This window comes from Rhinatrema bivittatum, chromosome 8, assembly GCF_901001135.1.
Source record: "Rhinatrema bivittatum chromosome 8, aRhiBiv1.1, whole genome shotgun sequence".
In the NCBI taxonomy this organism is placed as follows: domain Eukaryota; kingdom Metazoa; phylum Chordata; class Amphibia; order Gymnophiona; family Rhinatrematidae; genus Rhinatrema; species Rhinatrema bivittatum.
The window spans coordinates 17178313-17200803 of NC_042622.1; the positions used below are offsets into that span (position 1 = coordinate 17178313).

General features: G+C 46.0%; 1 protein-coding gene across 1 annotated transcript in view; it reads right to left on the bottom strand.

Moving 5' to 3' along the window:
* LOC115097866 (cadherin-like protein 26) overlaps positions 1 to 20770 on the bottom strand; it is a 121483-nt gene extending 100713 nt beyond the window's left edge. The window contains 1 exon segment of the mRNA XM_029613997.1: positions 20651 to 20770. Within this exon segment, the coding sequence (XP_029469857.1) occupies positions 20651 to 20692 (42 nt within the window). The 5' untranslated portion in view covers positions 20693 to 20770.
* Positions 20771 to 22491: the final 1721 nt, after the last annotated feature.

The following is a 22491-nucleotide window of genomic DNA, read 5'->3' on the forward strand; positions in this document are numbered from 1 at the left end:
TATGAGTTAAGAGACTTGCAGATCTCACTCAAGCCACTAACTCCTGGGCAGGATACAGAGGGTCTCTGGTCTCATCCCCGGAGCAGCTGGGGCTGGTTACGCCGCAAAGGCAGCGCTCCTAGTCCCTAGGAGAGAGGACATCGTGGTCCTCAGTTAGGGTCACACCTGGTGGCCAGACTTAGGGCTCAGGATGCAGGGAGCCGGATGTAGCCCTACTGCCTGGCCTCCAGCCTCAGAGCACTGGGAGGAAGGCAGGGGGAAGGATCTCCAGGTAGTTATGAATGAAGACTTAACGGCACCAGAATCCCACCCAGGGCTGGTGCTAACATTTTCGCCGTCCTGTGTGAGAAAGTGCTCTGCTGCCCCCCTCCCCCTCCCCCTCAGCTCTGTTTTGTGTTTTCTTAACACAAACATTTTGCTGTCTTCCCCAAAAAGAACACATTATAGAAATGTGTCAGACTCACACTCTGTCCCAGTCCCCCTGTCACTGCCACAAAAAAGCCCTACTCCCTCCGACAATCTGAACTGTCAAAACTGACCCACTCCCATGAACCTGTTTTACCCCGTCTACAGGTCCGAGATTTCTATATTGTGCAGGAAGGATCCCCGGGTGCTCCTGCCCCACCTACCGGTACATAAAATCGGTGCTGGCTGGGCCCTGTATCTGGCACCAGTTTGTGGTACAGAAAAACATGCACTGCTGTGGTGCCACCCAAAAACCCTGCTAAAAAAGTGACACTTGGAACCCCATAGCATTCGGCCTATTGTAACGCGTGTTTGGGTTTGGCCCTTGGACAGCCTTGAGTAAACTGAATGACAGCAATATAGTCATATTTATTTATTTAATATCATTTATATACCGCTTATAAAAAAAATGTTTAAGATCTAAGCGGTTTACAATAAGATAAGAAAATACAATAATAAGAAAATTAGAAAATACACAAACAATTTATGCGAGGGTAGTATAAAAAGAGCACAATCAGTTAAAAACTAAGGAATACAAATTTAGGTTATAGTTAAAATAGTAAATAAAACTGAAAAAGGTAGAAAAGGTGAGATAGTATGCGTGGGGATCATATGTTTGCATGAAATTTGCTAAAAACGGAAGAATATAAATGCGTTTTTAGCGCCTTTTTGAACTCTTTTAAATGTGATAGTGGTCGGAGACAGTCTGGGAGTGAGTTCCTTAATTGGGGGCCTGCCACTGAGAAGGCACATTTTCTCGTTAAGTCAAGTCCAGCCATCTTCACAGTGGGAACTTCTAAAAGACATTTGTCCTGCGAATGCAATTGCCGTGGTGATTGGTGTAATCTTAGTGAGGAACAGAGCCATATGTTGGAAGGATTGTAAATTAAGTTATGCATCATTGACAAAACTTTGAATTGAATACACTGTTTAACTGGGAGCCAATGTAAAGTTTGAAGTATTGGGGTAATATGATCTCTGCGATCTGAGTTAAAAATGAGACGGGCAGCAGTATTTTGGGCTAATTGAAGTGGGCGAAGTGCAACATCAGGAAGACCTAAGTAGAGTGAATTGCAATAATCTAGTCCAGTTAAAATCAAAGCTTGAAGAACGGTACGGAAGTCTGTTGCATAAGAAAATGCCATACTGGGTCAGGCTAAGGTCCATCAAGCCCAGCATCCTGTCTCCTACAGTGGCCAATCCAAGCCTTAAGAACCTGGCAAGTACCCAAAAACTAAGGGGTAGATTTTCAGAGGGTTACACGCGTAACCCCCGAAAACCTATCCCAAACCTCCCCTGCGCGCGCCAAGCCTATCTTGCATAGGCTTCCGGCACGCGCAAAGCCCCGGGATGGGTGTAAGTCTCGGGGCTTTCCTGGGGGGGCGTGTCGGGGGCATGACGCGGCCAGCGTGTCATCCGGGGGCGGGGCAGCAGGCGTGGTTTCGGCCCGGGGGCGTTCCAGGGGCGTGACCGCGGCCTCCGGACCAGCCCGTGGACCGGAATACGGCACGCGGCAGCCGGCCCGGCGTGCGCAAAGTTACGCCTGCCTCGAGCATGGGAGATCAAATAGGGCGCTACGGAAAATCAGAGAACCGAGGCCCCTTAAAATGTGTTAGTTTCCACGTGTGCAATTTTTAAACTGGGTTTATAAAAGTTTGAGGTACAGATGTTCGAAAGCTGCTATAAGAGTAATTTTAAAAGGCATTTCCACCAGTCAATGGGCTTTTAACGATTGCCCACCCTATATGTGGATCAGAGTATGTGCCTGAGGTCTCTGTGTGTGTACTTTCTCCTGCAGTGAGAGGAAGCATTCCTGGGAGTGGGATTGGGGGAAGGCTCCATACTTACTCGCACACTGTTGAATTTTAAAAAATATGCAAATAATTGTTCCCGTGTGCGGGTGTCTGTGTGTGTAAGAGGGTGTGCGGGTGTCTGTGTGTGTAAGAGGGTGTACTTTTATTGCATGTAAGGCCCTTAGGAGTTTCTCTTGCAATGTCTTAAAGCCAAGTTGCCAGATAGTTAATGTCAGGCCAAGGCATAAGAGTCTAGAGCAGTGGTTCTCAACCTTTTTTTGGCTGGGTCACACCTAACAGATGGTTCTCACATGCGTGACACACTGGACATGTGACTGCCACGGGGCTAAATGTAAACATATATTCTGCATCCACAGGAACCCATTCGACCCCCCAACAATGGGTCAGAGCAGAACTAGGGCATAACCCGTACAACTCACCATACAAAAAAAGATATTCTGGTTCTGTCGACATCTCAGTAAGAGCAAAACAAACTCCTTTTACTACCAGGCACAATACCCCTCCTTATGAAAAGATAGTAATATACCACCAATGCAGTTCCTATTGAGAAAACACAACAAATAAGACTGATACAAATGCCTACATGCTAGTAAAATACCTCACCTCGGTCACACACACAGAACTGACCTCCACCAAGTACAGAAAGACCACAAAATATAAATATGGAGACAGAAACTGGAATGGAAAACCAAAAAAGCCACTCTGCATGCAGTGCGAACCTAGAGAAATGGAAAGAGAAATATAGCACCTAACATAGTCCCAGGATCTGTAATAATGCACACAAACTAAGCTGCACAAAGTTACACCTGCATTATGGAACACACTCAACCAGTAACAACCCTATCTAAGAAATACAACCATTAAACCAGGCCCTAAACACCAGTATACCTCCTAGTAGGAAAACAGAATAAGCCAAGTTGCTATAGAGCCCCACACAGAAATAATTATATAACTATATTAATAAATGTTTCAAAACAGCTGATGATCAGAATAACATCCAACAATTAAAAATTATTAAAAATTGTCCAAATACGAATAAAATATTTCAAAACAGCAGACATCACATAATACCCAGTAGTTAAAATGACAGTCAATCAAGAAAAATAAACTTAAAAAGCCACCTTTACTTACCCTCTCCAGCAACTCTCCTACTCCTTTCCCTTCCAGGCCAATAGCACTCACCAGAAGCAGCAAGGGCTGCTGAAGCTCTGTCCTCACAGTCCTCTTCCTTAGGGCCCACAACCAGACACTCACTCACACACACACCATCTTCCTGACCAGTCTCTCAATCACACACATGTTTTCTCTTATAAATAAGCTCAAAATCACACAAAAATGCTCTTGCACCCAGTTCACACCAGCACTCACCCAAGCTCCCTTTCTCACGTGCATGCACTGGGCCTCACCCCCAAACCTCTTCTTCCTTCGCTGCAGGGATGGGCTCCAGTTCCGCCGTGGCTTTACTCCAGCGGGCCTTCTTTTTTTGCTGCCACGGGGATAAGCTCTCGTGGCGGCCTTGATTCGTTGAGGTCAGGCTCCTTCTCTGCCACGGGGAAGAGCTCCCATGGCGGCCTTGCTTGGTCAGGGTCGGGGTTTCCGATTTGTCGCCATGGGGATAAGCTCCCGTGGCTGCCACTTCTCCCAGCCTCCCCCCCAGCCTATGCTATACCCCTGCTTCCTGCCTCACTGGCCAATCAGAGGCTTCCTCCCTACTCCCACTGGCAGGTAGAAGGGAAGAGGCTTCCGATTGGCCTGCGTGGGGGCAGGAAGAATGGAGGAAGCTTCTCATTGGCCCGCGGGGGCAGGGAACTGGGAAGCACAACCGGGCCAGTGGGACACCAGGAGCTGCAACACACCTTCCGGTGCTTGGCCACACACTGGTGTGTTGAGACACACCGGTTGAGAATCGCTGGTCCTAGGGTATGTTCTGCTTCTTGGTTATGTAGACAAAATTTGAAATTTGTGTTTGGAGATTTTTTTTGGCTCAGTTCTGCTGGCGATGTGTGATCACGGGATACATGATTGACAGAAAATGAATAATCGTTTCTATTCTATAGATGCATTTCTATATTCAGAGAATGCATGTTTCTGTATTTCAAGGGCCAGCAGTGGAGTATTGGGGAAGGGAATGGAGAGAGTGCAGAGGTCAGGGAGAGAGAGAACGGGTGCCCAGCACTGCTAATCCATGTCAGTCTAGAGGAGTTGGTGGCCTTTCTTCCTCCACCCGTCTGACTTCCTTACATTTTGGCCCCCCACCCCTCCTGAGGAACAGGGATCAATTGGGGTGGGGAATGAGCCAGCCCAGTGAGTGAGAGTCCTTGGAGCACTGTTGCCCTGCTTGAAGGCAAAACATTGTGGATATTTTGACCAGGGGCAGGGGGCAGTAGATGTAGCTGTGCACTTTGGTTGATGGGATGGGAACTGTGGCAGGGGCAGAGTGATGAACTGGTGCTGGGTGAGGGGGAAGGCAGGGTGAAATAGCATTTGTATTTCTCAATAGCAAAATTCACTGTCAGATGATGATCATGGTTTCACTTGCTTTTGACAGTGAAGTTTTCTGTTCAAATACTTGGGATCTGTAATCATGCAACTTGCTCTGTTTTCCAGTTTGCACTTTGCAATACAACGTGTATTGGTGTTCTCTAGCGCAGGCTTTTCAACCCCAATCTCAGGACATTCCCAGCCAGTAAGGATATTTCATGTCATTTATTGGCCCGGCGTTCTTGAGGAAAATGAAAAGCAGTTTAATAAATCCAAGAATAAATAAATCTTTTTGCGAGTGTATGCTTTTTGGGTGTCGGGGGGGGGGGGGGGGGGGGTGCCATCTCGTTCCTCAGCTCAGGCAGCAGGTTGTCTTGAGCCGCCCCTGCCGTTAGCTCATCGCGGGACGAGCATACAGGAAGTGCTACCACCGCAAGGGTTTATCGCGGGGCCGGCCGGCCCACAAAGAGGAGCCACAAAATGATCTCCCTCTTCTTCTGGCACCGCTGGGAGAGGGTCCACTGGTGGCTGCATGGGCCTTTGGCCGTTCCCGGTGAGCGCCACCCTCCTGGGTGTGCCGCTGCATACAATTGCACAGTTTGCACACTCAGTAGCTCTGGGCCTGATCCCACCACTGGTTCTGCCTGAGCTGGAAGAAGAATGAGAGAGGAGGAAGCACCTCCTGTTGGGATGGAAGGTGCAACGTAGCTGGAGAAGAAATGCATATTTTAATCCTTGCAAATGTAAGATGTGCCGTGTACAAGATGAACTGCATTGCTGTTACAAGTTCTACAGATTAAAAGTCTGCAAGTGTCTGAGAGCTGCTAGCGAGAAAGGAAGTAGTGGGGTTTGGTGGGGACATTATGCTGACCCTCATCCAAGAAAACAATGAATCACCATTGTAGACCGGATGGTCACTCGATTCTAAGGTTTCTCCAGCAAGAGTGGGTCTGGGTCAGCAGGTCTGAGTTACACAAAAGGAAAAGTAAAGAACTGGAAAAAAATATGTACACAAATTAACGGCACACTGGATATTTAAATAAATGCTTTTTTTTTTTAAAACCAGAAACCACAGAATGCTATAAGAATGCTGCTGCTGTTTCCAGGTGACCCTTGGATCACGAAAACAAACTGAGATCAATCAATGTAGTAAAGATTAATTAATTTCTTTCAAAAAACGAGATACCCATATGAAAATCTAGAAAAAAAAAGTCCATAGAAGCCGCACGCAAGGCACTCCTCATATAATGCAGCCCCAGGCAACTGCTCAACTCGCCATACCCCAAACCCAGCCCTGAATGGGGAGAAAACCAGGAACGGCTCAGCCTTTCCCTGACGGCCTGCAGCTTTCTGGTAACCTCATCAGCAACAGCAGACGTGGTAAATGCTGCTGCTCAAGTGGCTTTTACAATCCCTTCAATGAGCAAATATCGTATTCATTTCAAATAATGGCTCTGATTTATTATGCCATTTATTTTCTTCATTTGGTGATCCTGACAAGTGAAAATCAGGCATATTTACAGCCTTCTAGAACTAGAGTTCGCCATCTCTGTTACAACAGATGCATCATTTACAAAAAAAACAAACCCCAACAATTACAATTAAAACAAAAACAAATTATCTTTAACAGGGATATCTTCACCCCAGCATATGCTATTTTTTTTTCTATAGAAAAACATGGTCGTTTGCTAATTGTATGCTGCTGCTGCTCAGTGCCGTGATCTCAGGTGTTCGCTGTTTCTTGCAGGGAAACTGCAAAGTGTAACTTCAGTGCAGCCCGAGGTCAGCTCAGCTCAGAGCATGGCTCTGGCCAGCTCCCGTCTCAGTACATCGCTGGCTTCTGAGCAGCTGGGGGTGGGGGAGAATTAGAACTTTTACTCTCTATGAAAAACCAGACACATGCACATCACTTCATTCAAATGGTGATTTTCAGAGATCTTCTGTTCAAATTAACCAGGGAGAGTTATAAACTGAGGAACAAGGCTTGAAAAAGCTTTGGCCTGGGAACTTTTGTTTTTTTAAAACCCATGAAATCTTCATTCCAGCAAATGCTGTGGCACAGGGAAAAAAACTGATGGCTCGACGCCCCTTTTTCCCTGATGAGAGGTCTGGCGTGGCAGCTCACACAGGGAGACCGGGACCTAAAAATAAGAGTATTTGCACAGGGGGAGCTTTTGGGACCCTGGGACTATCTTCGGGACACCTATTCAGGCCGCACGTTTTCTAGGAAGTCCACTAATCCAGTCTCCTCTTAAGCATTTCAAAGCAAGTAATGATAATAACAAATGAATTTAATATACTGCACAATTCGTTTGAACCCATAATGAATTTTGTCAGCGTACTTCCATGAGAGCAGACTATAGACGAGCAACCCTTGTGTAGGCAATAACTTTTTTTTTTTTTTAAAGCGTTCTAGATTATAGATTTGTGCTTGGCAGTGAACTTTAATACTAAACACCAGTTATTCCTCACACTTCCTCCTAAAATGAAGACATGCCATCACCGAGGCATCACTGGCAGTTGCTGGAAACCATGGCGCAAGGACCTGACTTGAATTTTGGAATGAGAGAATCGAAAATATATCAGCAGGTGCAGGATTTTCTCCGCTTTCTCGCCTTATCATTGGAAGCTGAAGGCCAGTGACATTCAGGAACGGCGGGAGCATAGAATTATATTTTATTTTCTCGCCTTTTCATTGGAAGCTGAAGGCCAGTGACATTCAGGAACAGCGGGAGCATAGAATTATATTTTATTTTCTCGCCTTATCATTGGAAGCTGAAGGCCAGTGACATTCAGGAACAGCGGGAGCATAGAATTATATTTTATTTTCTCGCCTTTTCATTGGAAGCTGAAGGCCAGTGACATTCAGGAACGGCGGGAGCATAGAATTATATTTTATTTTCTCACCTTTTCATTGGATACTCAAGGCCAGTGACATTCAGGAACGGCGGGAGCATAGAATTATATTTTATTTTCTCGCCTTATCATTGGAAGCTGAAGGCCAGTGACATTCAGGAACGGCGGGAGCATAGAATTATATTTTATTTTCTCGCCTTATCATTGGAAGCTGAAGGCCAGTGACATTCAGGAACAGCGGGAGCATAGAATTATATTTTATTTTCTCGCCTTTTCATTGGAAGCTGAAGGCCAGTGACATTCAGGAACGGCGGGAGCATAGAATTATATTTTATTTTCTCGCCTTACCATTGGAAGCTGAAGGCCAGTGACATTCAGGAACGGCGGGAGCATAGAATTATATTTTATTTTCTCGCCTTTTCATTGGAAGCTGAAGGCCAGTGATATTCAGGAACGGCGGGAGCATAGAATTATATTTTATTTTCTCGCCTTTTCATTGGAAGCTGAAGGCCAGTGACATTCAGGAACGGCGGGAGCATAGAATTATATTTTATTTTCTCGCCTTTTCATTGGAAGCTGAAGGCCAGTGACATTCAGGAACGGCGGGAGCATAGAATTATATTTTATTTTCTCGCCTTTTCATTGGAAGCTGAAGGCCAGTGATATTCAGGAACGGCGGGAGCATAGAATTATATTTTATTTTCTCGCCTTTTCATTGGAAGCTGAAGGCCAGTGACATTCAGGAACGGCGGGAGCATAGAATTATATTTTATTTTCTCTCCTTTTCATTGGAAGCTGAAGGCCAGTGACATTCAGGAACGGCGGGAGCATAGAATTATATTTTATTTTCTCACCTTTTCATTGGATACTCAAGGCCAGTGACATTCAGGAATGGCAGGAGCATAGAATTATATTTTATTTTCAATAGGGAAATGCACAGATTTTTGATGACAAGCTCTTCTTGGACAAAGTGTCCTTCAGGCAAACAATCACAATTAGGATCAACGGAAGTAAAGCTGAGGCTAGAAAAACAACCGTGAATTTACTCATTCATCGCTGGTATGCCTGTCTTTCAAATTTATATTTAAATATTTTTCTTCTTGTTTTCTTTTTTTCTCCACATGGTGTAACTGGGGTAAAACGGAGTTCCTACACATGATCTTAAATAGGTTCTTATGAATTTTGCTTTATTTTTAATTTTTTACTAGCAAATAAATTTATATTATATAATGATCTGGGCTGCTAGGAAGCCTCCTCACCAGCAGAGGTCCTCATGGAGCCTTGATTTCGCCCGCTCTAGCCACCTCATTGACTCATGACTCAGCAAGGCCACCCCTGTTTTGCCCTGCTTCTCCCACACCCCGGTGCCTCTTCACTGAGTCACCTTAAGAACATAAGAAATTGCCATGCTGGGTCAGACCAAGGGTCCCTCAAGCCCAGCATCCTGTTTACAACAGAGGCCAAAACCAGGCCACAAGAACCTGGCAATTACCCAAACACTAAGAAGATCCCATGCTACTGATGCAATTAATAGCAGTGGCTATTCCCTAAGTAAAATTGATTAATAGCCATTAATGGACTTCTCCTCCAAGAACTTATCCAAACCTTTTTTGAACCCAGCTACACTAACTGAACTAACCACATCCTCTGGCAACAAATTCCAGAGCTTTATTGTGCGTTGAGTGAAAAAGAATTTTCTCCGATTAGTCTTAAATGTGCTACTTGCTAACTTCATGGAATGCCCCCTAGTCCTTCTATTATTCGAAAGTGAAAATAACTGAGTCACATCTACTCATTCAAGACCTCTCATGATCTTAAAGACTTCTATCATTTCCCCCCTCAGCCGTCTCTTCTCCAAGCTGAACAGCCCTAACCTCTTCAGCCTTTCCTCATAGGGAAGCTGTTCCATCCCCTTTATCATTTTGGTTGCCCTTCTCTGTACCTTCTCTATCGCAACTATATCTTTTTTGAGATGTGGCGACCAGAATTGTACACAGTATTCCAGGTGCGGTCTCACCATGGAGCGATACAGAGGCATTATGACATTTTCCATTTTATTCACCATTCCCTTCCTAATAATTCCTAACATTCTGTTTGCTTTTTTGACTGCTGCAGCACACTGAGCCGATGATTTCAAAGTATTATCCACTATGATGCCTAGATCTTTTTCCTGGGTGGTAGCTCCTAATATGGAACCTAACATCGTGTAACTACAGCAACGGTTATTTTTCCCTATATGCAACACCTTGCACTTGTCCACATTAAATTTCATCTGCCATTTGGATGCCCAATCTTCCAGTCTTGCAAGGTCCTCCTGTAATGTATCACAATCCTCTTGTGATTTAACTACTCTGAATAATTTTGTATCATCTGCAAATTTGATAACCTCACTCATCGTATTCCTTTCCAGACCATTTATAAATATATTGAAAAGCACCTGTCCAAGTACAGATCCCTGAGGCACTCCACTGTTTACCCTTTTCCACTGAGAAAATTGACCATTTAATCCTACTCTCTGTTTCCTGTCTTTTAACCAACTTGCAATCCACAAAAGGACATCGCCTCCTATCCCATGACTTTTTAGTTTTCTTAGAAGCCTCTCATGAGGGACTTTGTCAAACGCCTTCTCCTTGCTTCTGTGTGGCTCCTGTTGCCTTCTTGGGTCTCCTTGCCCTGTGGCCTCCTCAGCCTTCCAGTCTTGCTTTGTGGCTTCTTCGGACTCCAGCTTTTTCCTGTGGCCTCCTCTGCCTCGTTTATGACCTCCTCGGCCTTCTTTCCTGGCCTAGTGGCCTTTGGCCCTCCTAGTCTCACTCTGCCTTGTCTTATGGCCTGCTTAGGCCTCCTTATATTTCTTTCTTGTCTTGTCTTATTTATACCTTGCTGTGCTTTAATTCCAGGTTCCTGTGTTGGCACGTTCCTTGCCCTGTGCCTGTGGTCCCATCTAGTCCCAGTCTCGTCTTGGCCAGTCCCTGTATCCAGTTCAGACCTTACCTTCAATCACAGCCCTTGTTTCCCACTACTTCCTTGCCTCCAGATCCAGTCCCTTGTCTCCAACTCCTACCCTGCCTTCAATTCCAGCTTTGTCTCCAATTCCTGTCCTGCCATTCCACGAAGATGCACTATGCCAGGAAAGTCCTGCCAGCCCCCAGAACCTGCAGGCTCAGTCTAGGGGGAGAGGGCTGGTTAAGCAGAACAGTTGTCCTACTTTGTCCTGAAGTCCTATACCCCTCCTGCAGGCAGAATCCTTGTGTTGTGTTTTGGACATTGAAGCGTAGGCCCTTGGTCGCTGTAAGACATGGCACCTCCCTCAGGGTGGAGCCCTGTGGGGACTTGCAGCGATAGGCTAACTCATGGCAGAGATGGACACAGAGAAATAGCTTTATTGTACTGCAACATAGATGGTAACCCGAGGAACGGGTGATGAGTCCAGCTAGGAGAGGAGAAACCAGATGGCAATGTAGGTTGCAGGGTGGAAAAGGCAGTGCCACAGTCTCACCAGGTCCCAAGAGGGAGATGGGTCCAGCAGTGGTCCGCGAAGCAGGGTAGGCCGAGAACCCAAGCTCAGATGTAGAATGCAATAGATCCGGTAGTGGTGCGGGGTAGGCCGAGGATCTATGGAGAGAGAGATGAGACAATGCAAAGGCAGAACTGGAGCGGCAGTACTCACTCTGATGCTGGTAGTTGTTGTAGGAGAGAACCCCCGAGGAGCGGAGGTCTCGGATGAACAAGGCCCCCGAGGAGCGGGTACCGTAGGCAACCTGGTAATAGGTAGGCAACCCCGAAGGGTAGATAGGAGCAAGGCAATGCCCCCGAGGAGCGGGTACCTTAGGCATCCTTGTTGGTAGCAGATAACCTCAGAGGGTAAAGAGGAGCGAGGCAAGGCCCCCTTGGAGCGGGTACCTAAGTCGTCCTGGAGTGAGCGTACAGAGAGCGGGAGCGTCTAGTAACGTGGAGAGATCAGCATGGAGGATTCCTTGCTAACTCGTAGGAGGATTTGTGAATGGAGTTTAAATACCAGAGCTAGTGACGTCATGCGGTGGGGATGCTCCCGAGGTTCCCGTCATGACGCACGTAAAGGACGGGGCTGCGCACGTGCATGTGCCCTAGGTGAGTCCTGGAGAAAGATGGTGAACGCAATCACCCATGCCGGACCAGGGACGCCGGAGGGTTTGGTGTGGAGAAGTGGAGGCAGCCATCTTCCCGAAATGGACAGAGTCAGGCAGAAAAAAGGTGAGCATCCGTCTGTGACCGGGCGCAACACCCTGAATCCAGCCTACCTGACCGTGACAGAATGAAGAGGCCATACCGACCTCACAGGAGTGGGTCCAGGACTCCCTTTAAGCCTAATGAGGCCAGAAAACATGTATCTGTTCTATAATGTAGCCACTAGTTCTCCAGCCTCTGCTCCTGATGTAATCCCTACTACCCTTTATTGGGTATGCCCTGGTTACCAAATTTGCAACCTGCCACCATTCCCAAAATGTTTCAAATGTAACTCTGGCTTGTGGGTGAGTAAGGAGTGCCAGTTTGCAAACCCTTTATTCACCAATAACTCTCTTGGCTGTGATGCCATGAAAATGGGTCCCAAGCTACAAACTCCAGTTCCTGACAATCTGATACCTGCTGCATAGAAACCCCAAGCCCAGCCAGAAACTATTCCAGCTACAGCCACGCCCAACCAAAGGGCTTTAAAAGCTGTACCTGCTAGAAGGATTCTGGCTGTAGAATCCAGTTCAGCTATGTGGGGTTCCAGTTAAGCAGCTGTTCTGTTCTATTGAAATGGGCCCACCTTTGGGACCAGTATGTCACTTCTGTAGTCTCCCTAACCCTGCAATTTCCTTCTTAGCATGTATCAAGTGTCATGTAGAAAATAGTCACTTTGCAGAGACCTGCTTTGTCTGCATTGCTCCAAACCAGTTTCTCAGCCACAGTTTCCAGTTCCTGACAACATGAGTCCTGGTCCTGTAAATCAAACACCAGTTTGAGACTGCCTTTCAGAAATCTCTGCTCCGCTCAGAGGCTTTCTCAGCACAGCAAACCTTTGCAATGGAAAAGACCAGTAAATCACAACCAAAGGAACAGTCTATGTTAAACAAAAACAGATCGGAGGTCATGACAGCTAAGGCAGTTTGTATACCGGCTTCCCCTTAAATCCACAGTTAATTCAAACATTGTCAAAATCAACCAAAGTAATCGGAAACCATTACCTGCAAAAATAAATCCTGCTTCGGATTCCAGTGCTGCTGTTGCTCCTATGCCTCTATGTCAGGTTGCAGGGGTTTCTAATCAGAGAGCTATTCTTAGGTCAGTCATTGGGACTGAGGCTCAACCAGCTGTTTTTAGCAAAGCCTTAACAAGGTCTGCACTAACTTCAAGGAAGGTGGGGTATGCCTTTCCCACAGCTGATCTTTCAGGATCCCTCTTGATTAGACCAGGATCTGAATTTTATTCTGGTCCAAGTGATCCCTGCAAGTCTTTCTAGGAGCCTGCTTCAAGCTTCGCCTGCATCTATTGTGACCTTAGACCAGGCAGAGTCCACTGGTTCTCCAGGAACAGCATCAAGGACCTTTCTGCAGACGATGTCCATAACAGCCAGGTCTTTATCCCAGGCTGTGCCCATCTCTGCACTCAGTGCTATGCTCTGGGCTGCTTCCTGCGCTGCCACATTGGGAACCTTGCTTCAGGCTGCGGTGTCCACAGACTTCACTCCATCCCTAGTGACCCTAGTCACCTGCTTCCTGCCACTAGAGAAACCTGCAACACCTTTGACCACAGCTCTTCCTGCCTTGTCTCCCCAGCCAGATGGACCAATCCCTACAGCAAGCAGAGTCAGTCCCTGCAGCAAGTCCACTCCAGGTGGAATCCGGTCCTGCCAGTCCACTCCAGACAGAATCCAGTCCAATAACTCCACTCCAGAGGGACACCGGTCCACTGACTCTGCTCAAGAGGGACTCCAGTCCAACCAGTATCCTCCAGAAGCACTCTGGTTCCACAACTCTGCTCCAGGTGGGCTCCAGAGGGACTCTGCTCCAACCAGCCCATTCCAAAGAGACTCTGCTTCATCCAGTCTGCTTGAGAGAGACCCCGGTCCAGCAACTCCATCTCAGAAGGACCCCAAACTGGCATTTCCACTCTAGGTGGACTCTGATTCCGTAATTCTGTTCCTAAGGAATTCTTATCCTACAATTCCACTCCGGGCGGACCCTGATACAAGAACTCTGCCCCTGATGGATTCTGACAGATACCTCACACCAAGGAGACCCTGTTTCAGCAAATTCATGCCAGGCGGACCCTGTTCCAGCAACTCCAGTTTTGCTGCTCATGCTGCACTGCCCAAGATCCCCATCATAGCTGCATTTGCAGTCTCCAAGCCATGGACTATGCAATCAATGACTGCCCCAAAACCTGCTGATGTTACAGCCAATGCTCCTGCCTTTGCCTTGAAGAAGACCCAACTTACTGTCTACTTGGCAAATGGGACCCAGGAGAAGGAGATCTTAAAAGGGAGGGTCCTCTAATGGTCTGGGCTGCTAGGCAGCCTTCTTGCCTGCAGAGGCCTTCATGGAGCCACACTCTTGCCTGCTCTAGCCACATCCCTGATGATCCCATGATGCTGCAAGGCCAGTTCTATTTAGCCATCCCTCTCCCACTACTCTGTGCCTCTTTATTGAGTCACCTTGGCTCCTTTCATTGATTTTCTTCGCTTTTGCATGGCCCCTCTGGCTTCTTGGTTCTCCTTACTTTGTGGCCTGCCTTGGCCTTCTAGCCTTGCCCTGTAGCCTCCTCAGCCTTCCAGCTTTGTCCTGCAGGTTCCTTGGCCTCACTTCTTATTTATTTATTTATTTTATTTATTTAACATCTCTTTTATACCGATATCCTTTCGCACATCGCATCGGTTCACAAAAAACAGAAACTTTTGGGCAGGGCCCTTACATATAACAGATAATTAGTGAACTAGGAAAAATACAATTAACTTTTGGGAGGAGCCCTTACGTATAACAAAAATCAATGAGTAGATGCAATGAAAATGAACTGTAACTATAACTATATACATAAAAGTGCACAGTACAAAATCAGCGGACATAAGGCGTTCATAACAATATATCAGTAGTAATATATATCAGACTTCTTGTCTGCTTTAGTGGTCTTCAGGCCTTCTAGTCTCACTTTGCCTTGCCTTGTAGCCTCCTCGGGCCTCCTTATCTGTTTCTTCCTTGTCTTTTCTTATTTGTATCTTGCTGTGCTTTAGTTCCTGGCTTCTATGTTGGTAATTTCCTTACCCTGTTCCTGTGGTCCTGTCCAGTCCCTGTCCAATTCCAGCCCTTGCCTTCAGTTCCAGCCCTCCTCTCCCACTACTGCCTTGCCTCCAGGTCCAGTCCCTGTGTCCAATTCCAGACCTTGTCTCCTGTTCCAGCCAGTGTCTCCAGCTCCTGCCTGTCTCCAGTTCCAGCCCTGCCTTCCATTCCAGCCTTGTTTCCAGTTCCCATCCCGCCACTCCACTATGCTGCACATGGCAGGAAAGTCCTGTGGGCCCCCTGAACCTGCAGGCTCAACCCAAGGCGGAGGCAGCTGGTTAGGCAGAAGATCTTGTCCTGCTCTGTCCTGAAGTCCTGACCTGCTCCTGAAGGGGAAATCCCTGAATCCAGCCTGCCTGACCATGTTCTATTATGAATGCATTTTTGTATAAAATCAATGTATTCTTGGGATTGTTTTTTGCTGTTAATCACCTTGATCTAAACTTTGGAAAGGTGGTCTAAAAATTAAAAATAAATAAAATCTTAGATGCTGACACTGTCTGTATTCGCTATATGCTGAGTCCTGATTATTAGGTCCTTGGTTTTGCCAGTTTGTTTCATTAGCCTATGTTGTTGGCCTTCGTGTTCCTGGAAAAATAATGGTGAGATCAAACAGACTAAAAAAAAAAAAAAACCCCAGCAAATTAATTTATTTATTTTATTTAACAACTTTTTTATACCGACATTCGTGGGTACATCATATCCGTTTACATGGAACTAAGAGAAATACAGCGAACAGAGGGGGGAGGGGAGTGGAAGAAGCGGGGGTATAACAGGGTAAAAGGCATAACAGAAAAGTGTAATGGATGCAACTAACAATAGAAATAATATTATATAATGTAAGGTATAATAATAAACAACATTAGCATATTAATAATCACATGGAAGATAACAACGAAATAACATAAAATAAATTAGCTTAATAATAATAACGTGGAAGAGTAATCAGGGGAGAAGCTGGAAGACTATGCTGGGAATGCCTGCTTAAAGAGCCAAGTCTTTAGCTTTTTCCTAAATTTGTACCGGCAGGGCTCAGTGTGGAGATCAGTGGGAAGGGCATTCCAATGGGTGGGTCCCACGACTGAGAGAGCTCGCGCCCTGGTGGAGGTGAGGTGAGCATTCCTGAGGGAGGGGGGGTGGAGGGTAGCTCTGTGGGTTGTTCTAGTGGGGCGGTTGTGGAGGGTGAAACGCGGTGACTCTTCAAGCCAGTTGGAATTGTGCAACTATACAATATAATGTATAATGTATAAGCAGATATCCAGAAGAAGTAAATGAACTCAGAACGTTATGGGCCTGAGTCCTCAAGGTCTCTTCCCATAGAGATAGAATGGGAGAAAAGCCTTCGTCAGGGAGTTGGCCCCTCAGTTTGGAAAAACAGTGACTTGGAGGACATTTCTTAACAATACTACAAGAAATAACAATTTTGAGGAGTACATAGGAAGGCTCCTTGAAAATGATCAAGGATAAGTTCAGTTCATAAATTTAAGGGGCGCATTTGTTATCAACCGGCCCCAGGTCATCTAGATAAGCTGAGTCAGCTCTGGTTTTAACCCCCCCCCCCCCCCACTGCATCTTTGTTTCAGTTTTTTCTATGAAAAATAAGACCGCGCATCCGTGCATGTAACGGGTATAAACAGAACTAACGCAGAATGTCCAGCTGACAGGAAAGCAGCTGAGAACTCAACCGATAAGGCCCCCAATAGATTGAAATGAGACACCGTTGGTAGGGTTTTCCAGGAATAACCTGAACACTTCCCTGGCAGCTGAGAACACATGGTAGAAGGATGTCTGAATGCAAGGATCAATCACTGGTATCTGGAAGACTCGGAGGAAAGCTGGGCCAGTGTTTCTATGCGTTTCGTGTGTTGCAGCCTCAGATACGAATGAGTTGTCATAAACGTGCAGTTCATGAGAGGTTCTCGGCTGTACGTTACACTCTCTGACACGTTTCATTGTTATCCGGTGAGCACTCGACCTATCTCATGCATTGCCAGGCGAGCATACATTTGTATGAGCCCTTTTGGATAATTTGAAGTATCTTCTGCCAGGATGGTGAGCTGATCCTTTTGTAGGTTCTTCCTGCTGCTGGAGTAAGCACCGCATGCTGTCCCCATCAGCAAAGAGATCTGAAGCTGTGCAATAGGTTATATATATAGGCTTCAGATTTTAGGTGTTTATAAATTGTAAATTCAGGTTTTAATTTTTCAGCTACCAAAAATCGGTATTTTTGTAGCACGGGTACTATTGTTGGTATTTTTGCTGGTTAAATCAAATGCATAATTTGTGCAGCTGAAGAGTTGTTAGCGTGGAAAAGGCACACAAATAAAGCAGAAGATCCAGGGTGGACAAAGGAGAGATGAGAGAATACTAAGGGAAGTGGTGTTTCTTCGGTGTTTAAATAATAAACACCTATTTCATTTTTTTTCATGTCGGGATGTTTTAGCAGGATTAAAACCTAAAATCAGAAGCAAAGCATCACCTCTTCCAAACCTGCACACCAATGGCTTAGTTTCTTTCAGCTGGTTAAAAAGTGTGATTTGATTATACACACTGAAATTTCATTCTTAATGAGGATCGTGGTGATAAGTTCATTTGCCAAAGATTTTGTTTCCCAGAGATGGGCACTATTTGAGTGCTGAAACTTAGCTGGGTCAGGATCCCATGGTAAGTGTCCATAGGATTTGCATTATATACAGGCCGATGCGCACACAGGCCACTCTTCTGGGCGCGCGATTTAGTAAAAAATAAATATTCAAATGAGGGCCCGCGGTAAAAGGAGGCGCTAGGGACACTAGCGTGTCGCTAGCACCTCCTTTTTGACAGAAGCGGCGGCTGTCAGCAGGTTTGCCGACACTCAATTTTACCAGCATCGGTTCTCGAGCCCGCTGACAGCCACAGGTTCGGAAATCAACACCAGCATAATTGAGCGTCCATCTTCTGGCCCGCGGTCCGCGGGCACATTTACATATTTTTTTTTATTTTTTATTTTTGGGGCCTCCGACTTAATATCGCTATGATATTAAGTTGGAGGGTGTACAGAAAAGCAGTTTTTTCTGCTTTTCTGTACTCTTACCCGGTGCTGGTCGAAATTAGCGCCTGCCTTTGAAAGTAAAATGTGTGGCTTCGCTGTACATTTTGCTTTCTGTATTGTGCGGGAATGCTAATAGGGCCATCAACACGCGCTATTACCCCTTACTGTATAAGGGGTAAAGCTAGCGTATCAAAAACGCGCATCCAAACCCGGGCTAACGGTGCGCTCCGCCAGAGTGCACTTTACTGTATCGGCCTGATAGAGACTGAGATATAAGAGACCAATGTGATATCACTTAAAATTCGAGAATTGAGCTATTTTGAAATAACCTAATTACATCAGTAGGGGATAAGCATCTGTGGGGTACACTTGTGTAAGAAGATAGCTTTTTTTTAGCTCATGTCTTTCTGGAAGCTGGGATGTATGAATCAATGTCGAAGGGAAATGCTGAAAAAGTTTGTCACAGGAGAAGGTTGAATGTCATTCCCTGGAAATTTATGTTAAAGCTTTGAATCTAAAATTGTGAATTGAAAGACATGATGGACAAGTTGGTCACATGAGATATTCAAATGATTTTCCTTGCAAACCGTGATAAATGAACTGTTAATTGCAAATTAAAAACATAAAAAAATAGATTAAAAACAAGATGGTGAAGGAGTCACAAGTATACACCGCTCAATACATTTTGACTTTTGAAGATTTGAGAAATATATGAGCGCTCCTTATTTAAAAAAAAAAAAAAAAAAAAAAAAAATAGTTTTTGGGTGATCCATACTTGTTTTTTGATTCGTCCATTTGCTTGTGGATTGATTGGGTTTCTCATGGTGCCACATTTCATTACCACAGTTTCTCTGTACCATATAGATTATACAACAACCTTTTTTTACATATAAACTAATATTAAACAGGAAAGCATTAAAATCTGTTTGACGACTGGCTAGCTCGGCACGACCATTAGGCGGGACTAGACGGTTGCCTAGGGGGGTGCCAGTGGGCGGGGTGTGGCCGGGCTAGGCAAGGCGCCATTTTCAAAAATGTGAAGAAGGGACGACAGCAGTCATGGAGCACTGGGGGGAGAGAGCACTGAAAGAGGATGACTATAACTCTATCCACCACCGTCAGAGGGCACGTTTAACTCAGGGTGGGTTTGAGGTTGGCAGGGTTACATTGGTCTGCCTTGCACCAGCCATGCTTAAAAGCTGTTGCGAATGATGTGTTACGTGCGATGAGCCCCAGGCGCTCCAAAAGCTTTGCTGCACAGCACTGGATTTGATTAACTCTCCTGCCAGCACAAAGTGGGAAAAAAAAATCCCATGAGGTGAGAATGTGCCTCCAGGGATCATTGGCCACCCTACCCTCATTCCTCTCCCCCTTATAATGGAGACTGCGCCCTCAGTGAAAACTCATATGGTTGCCGCATTACTTTACTGGAAAGCATAGCAATAAAGATTAACAAATACAAAATATATATAAGGTGATGTCTTCTGATTGGACTAAATATATAGCTTGACTAGCTTTCAAGAGCTAATACTCCCTTCCTTGGCTCGGAATTCCTCCAGTGAAAGGCAATCAACCCTAAATTTCACAGGCCTCATGCTCATAAAATTGCATCATTACATTCACTGAATATCATACAATAAACCTGCCGACAGAGGCATTGTAAGCTACTATTTTTACTTTAGGGGTCGAAAACTAGTGATCAGAAAATGCATGTTAACCAATAATGGCAATAAAGTGAATTGCAGGCTGCAAGAGAACAGAAGGCCTTTTTCTGTGTGCTTTCACACTTTTCTGTAGAATTGCTGCGAAGGATCAATCGAAGATACTCCCAATTTATATTACGATTTAGTAACACTGATGACAGCGGTAGAATTGGCAACCCAAGACCGTATTTTACACCTTGCTGCCAGAGTTTGCTACTGAATTGTCTTGGTTAAATCCAGCGTACACATCAGGTCAACACCACAACACCACTGCAATTAGAAGCCTCTGAAGCTGCATTATTTGGATTTTTTAAAATCAGCTCAGTTTGAACTCTGTGCCAGAAAATGTTACTGGTCACAGAGCAGTTTTTCTCCTAAAAAACTTGTCAATATATGTATATACTGTATATATTAGCCTCTGGGTCTACGGAGAGGGTTATGTCAGTCTCTGTTTATCAGAACCTGCTCAAACAATCTAATCTGATGAACAGAAAGCCAATTTACAATCCACGGGGTAAGATAGGACCACCTGGTTCAGGGGTCATGTTCCACATCTCAAAACTTTGATTGGCTGAAATCCAAGGTGAGCCCAGTTAGACTCGAGACAGTAAGTCCATGAAAGGTTGGCCACGGAAATGAATTAAATCACAGAGGTTGATGAACCGTGAGCTGCCGAGCACGAATAGTGATTTATGAACTGTGAAACACAAATCACGATGTGTGGAGTTGCAAAAACCTAAATGGGCTATGAATTGGTAGTGGGGGGGGGGTGTCCATGGATCGCAACCCACACGTCGCCAGTTTTGAATATCCCCACCACTACTGGAAAGTGCAAATGCGCCCAATGCACCAATGAGGCGAGGTGCCCATTTTTAAGCTCCTCAGTATTATCGATACCAGAAATCCTTCAACAGAAGTATGAAATCATCCCCACCGTCGTTCTTTTTATTTACGATTTCCCCTTGCTACGTTTACAAGTTTTTCTCCGGAGGATTCGGTACTCACCACAAGGAACAGTAAGAGCAAGAAGCCCGTGGGACATCCCATCTCCGGGAGACTGAAGGTGGTCGGGCCTCGGATGCCCTGGGAGAGATATCGGGTCTGCGCTCCTGAAGCAGCGCTGGCCGCCCACTGCCTGCGCGTTTGTGTGCCAAGAGGGAGTCACTGTGGATCCAGCACCCTAGGCAGCTTCTTCAGACCAGTCAGACTGGATTCCTCAACCATGCTTAACGCCACCCACCATCCCCCAAACCCACCCATTCCTTCTCCCCACTGCCTCTGATAAAGCCTGCTCTGAGCAGGGACTCGGAGAATAGCACAAGAGCAAAGAGAGAAACAGGGATTAGCTGAGTGCATTTCGTTCAACAATTTAACGCAAGAAAACGGACAAACGCTCCCTGCAGCTGGGATCTTGACACCCAGCCAAAGAAAGTTCCCCCTCATCTCCCCCCCCCCCCCACCAAGGGGCAGATGTAATAAGCCGCACTGGAACTACCAGGGGATTTTATGCATATTTCAGCGCGGGTTATTCGGCTCTCACCTTACTCATGGGCCGGTACGGTACACGTTTTGGACGCGCTAGCTTTACCCCTTATTCAGTAAGGGGTAATAGCGCGTTGAAAATGCGTGGTCAAACCCCCCCCCCCCCCCCCGAAACTAATAGCGCCCGCAACATGCAAATGCATGTTGATGGCCCTATTAGGTATTCGCGCACGGGATACAGAAAGTAAAACGTGCAGCCGGTGCCGGCGTTAATTTCTGCCGGCACCGGGAAAGTGCACAGAAAAGCAGTGCACCCTCCGACTTAATATCATGGTGATATTAAGTCGGAGGTCCCAAAAGTTAAAAATAATTAAGAATTTAAAAAAAATACAAATTTAAAATCAGCCCGTGGCTTGAAAACTGGATGCTCAATTTTGCCGGCGTCCAGTTTCCAAACCCGTGGCTGTCAGCGGGTTTGAGAACCGACGCCGGCAAAATTGAGCGTTGGCTGTCAAACCCGCTGACAGCTGCCGCTCCTGTCAAAAAAAGAGGCGTTAGGGACGCGCTAGTGTCCCTAACGCCTCTTTTTACCGTGGGCCCTCATTTGAATACTGAATCAAGCGCACAGGAGAGTGGCCTGTGTGCGTGCCAGGAGAGCGGGCGCTCACCCGCTCTCCCGCAGCTTTTACTGTATCGGCCCGTCAGATTTGTAATATAGGTTTTAGTGTTAAAAAACCTGTGGTAAGCTTAGCACTGGTGCATGCAAATCCTAGATAAAAGAATGCATCCGCTATTCCCCACCAATGCAGGGACATGTGTTAATGGTCAGACAGCTTGAAGTACATTTTCTGAATGCTGGAAATTTAACTCCTGGGTCAGAGCAGGGGTACAAGTTAACTCACATTTCTGGTGGCCATGTTATACTATTTCTGTACCCAGTGTGGTGGTGTCTAGCTGCTTCTACTAAATGGGACACAGAAATAAAATGACTTTGGCCACCAGGAATGTGAGTTTACTCCACCTCGGACCCAGGAGCTTAATTTCCAGTAAATTCTTGAGGCAGGCACCTACAGCTGAACAATGCACCAGAGCTGTGCATCCCAACTTTGGCCTACTGCTCAGCTGTAGATACCTGCCCCAGAGAGCTTAGACTTTGTTCAGCTATCTGTAAGTGCTCACTCCAGAGAGCAAATTGTTGCATCCAAGGCCATTTTGGCAAGGAATGGCAAGTAAAATCAAAGCATAAGCTCTTTGGGGAAGGCACCAATAGCTAGCTTAACAAAGCATAAAACTAAGGGCGGGGGGGAGCATCTGCAGCTAAACAGAACGCCAAAGTTGGATGCACAGCGCCAAAGGGCATACTA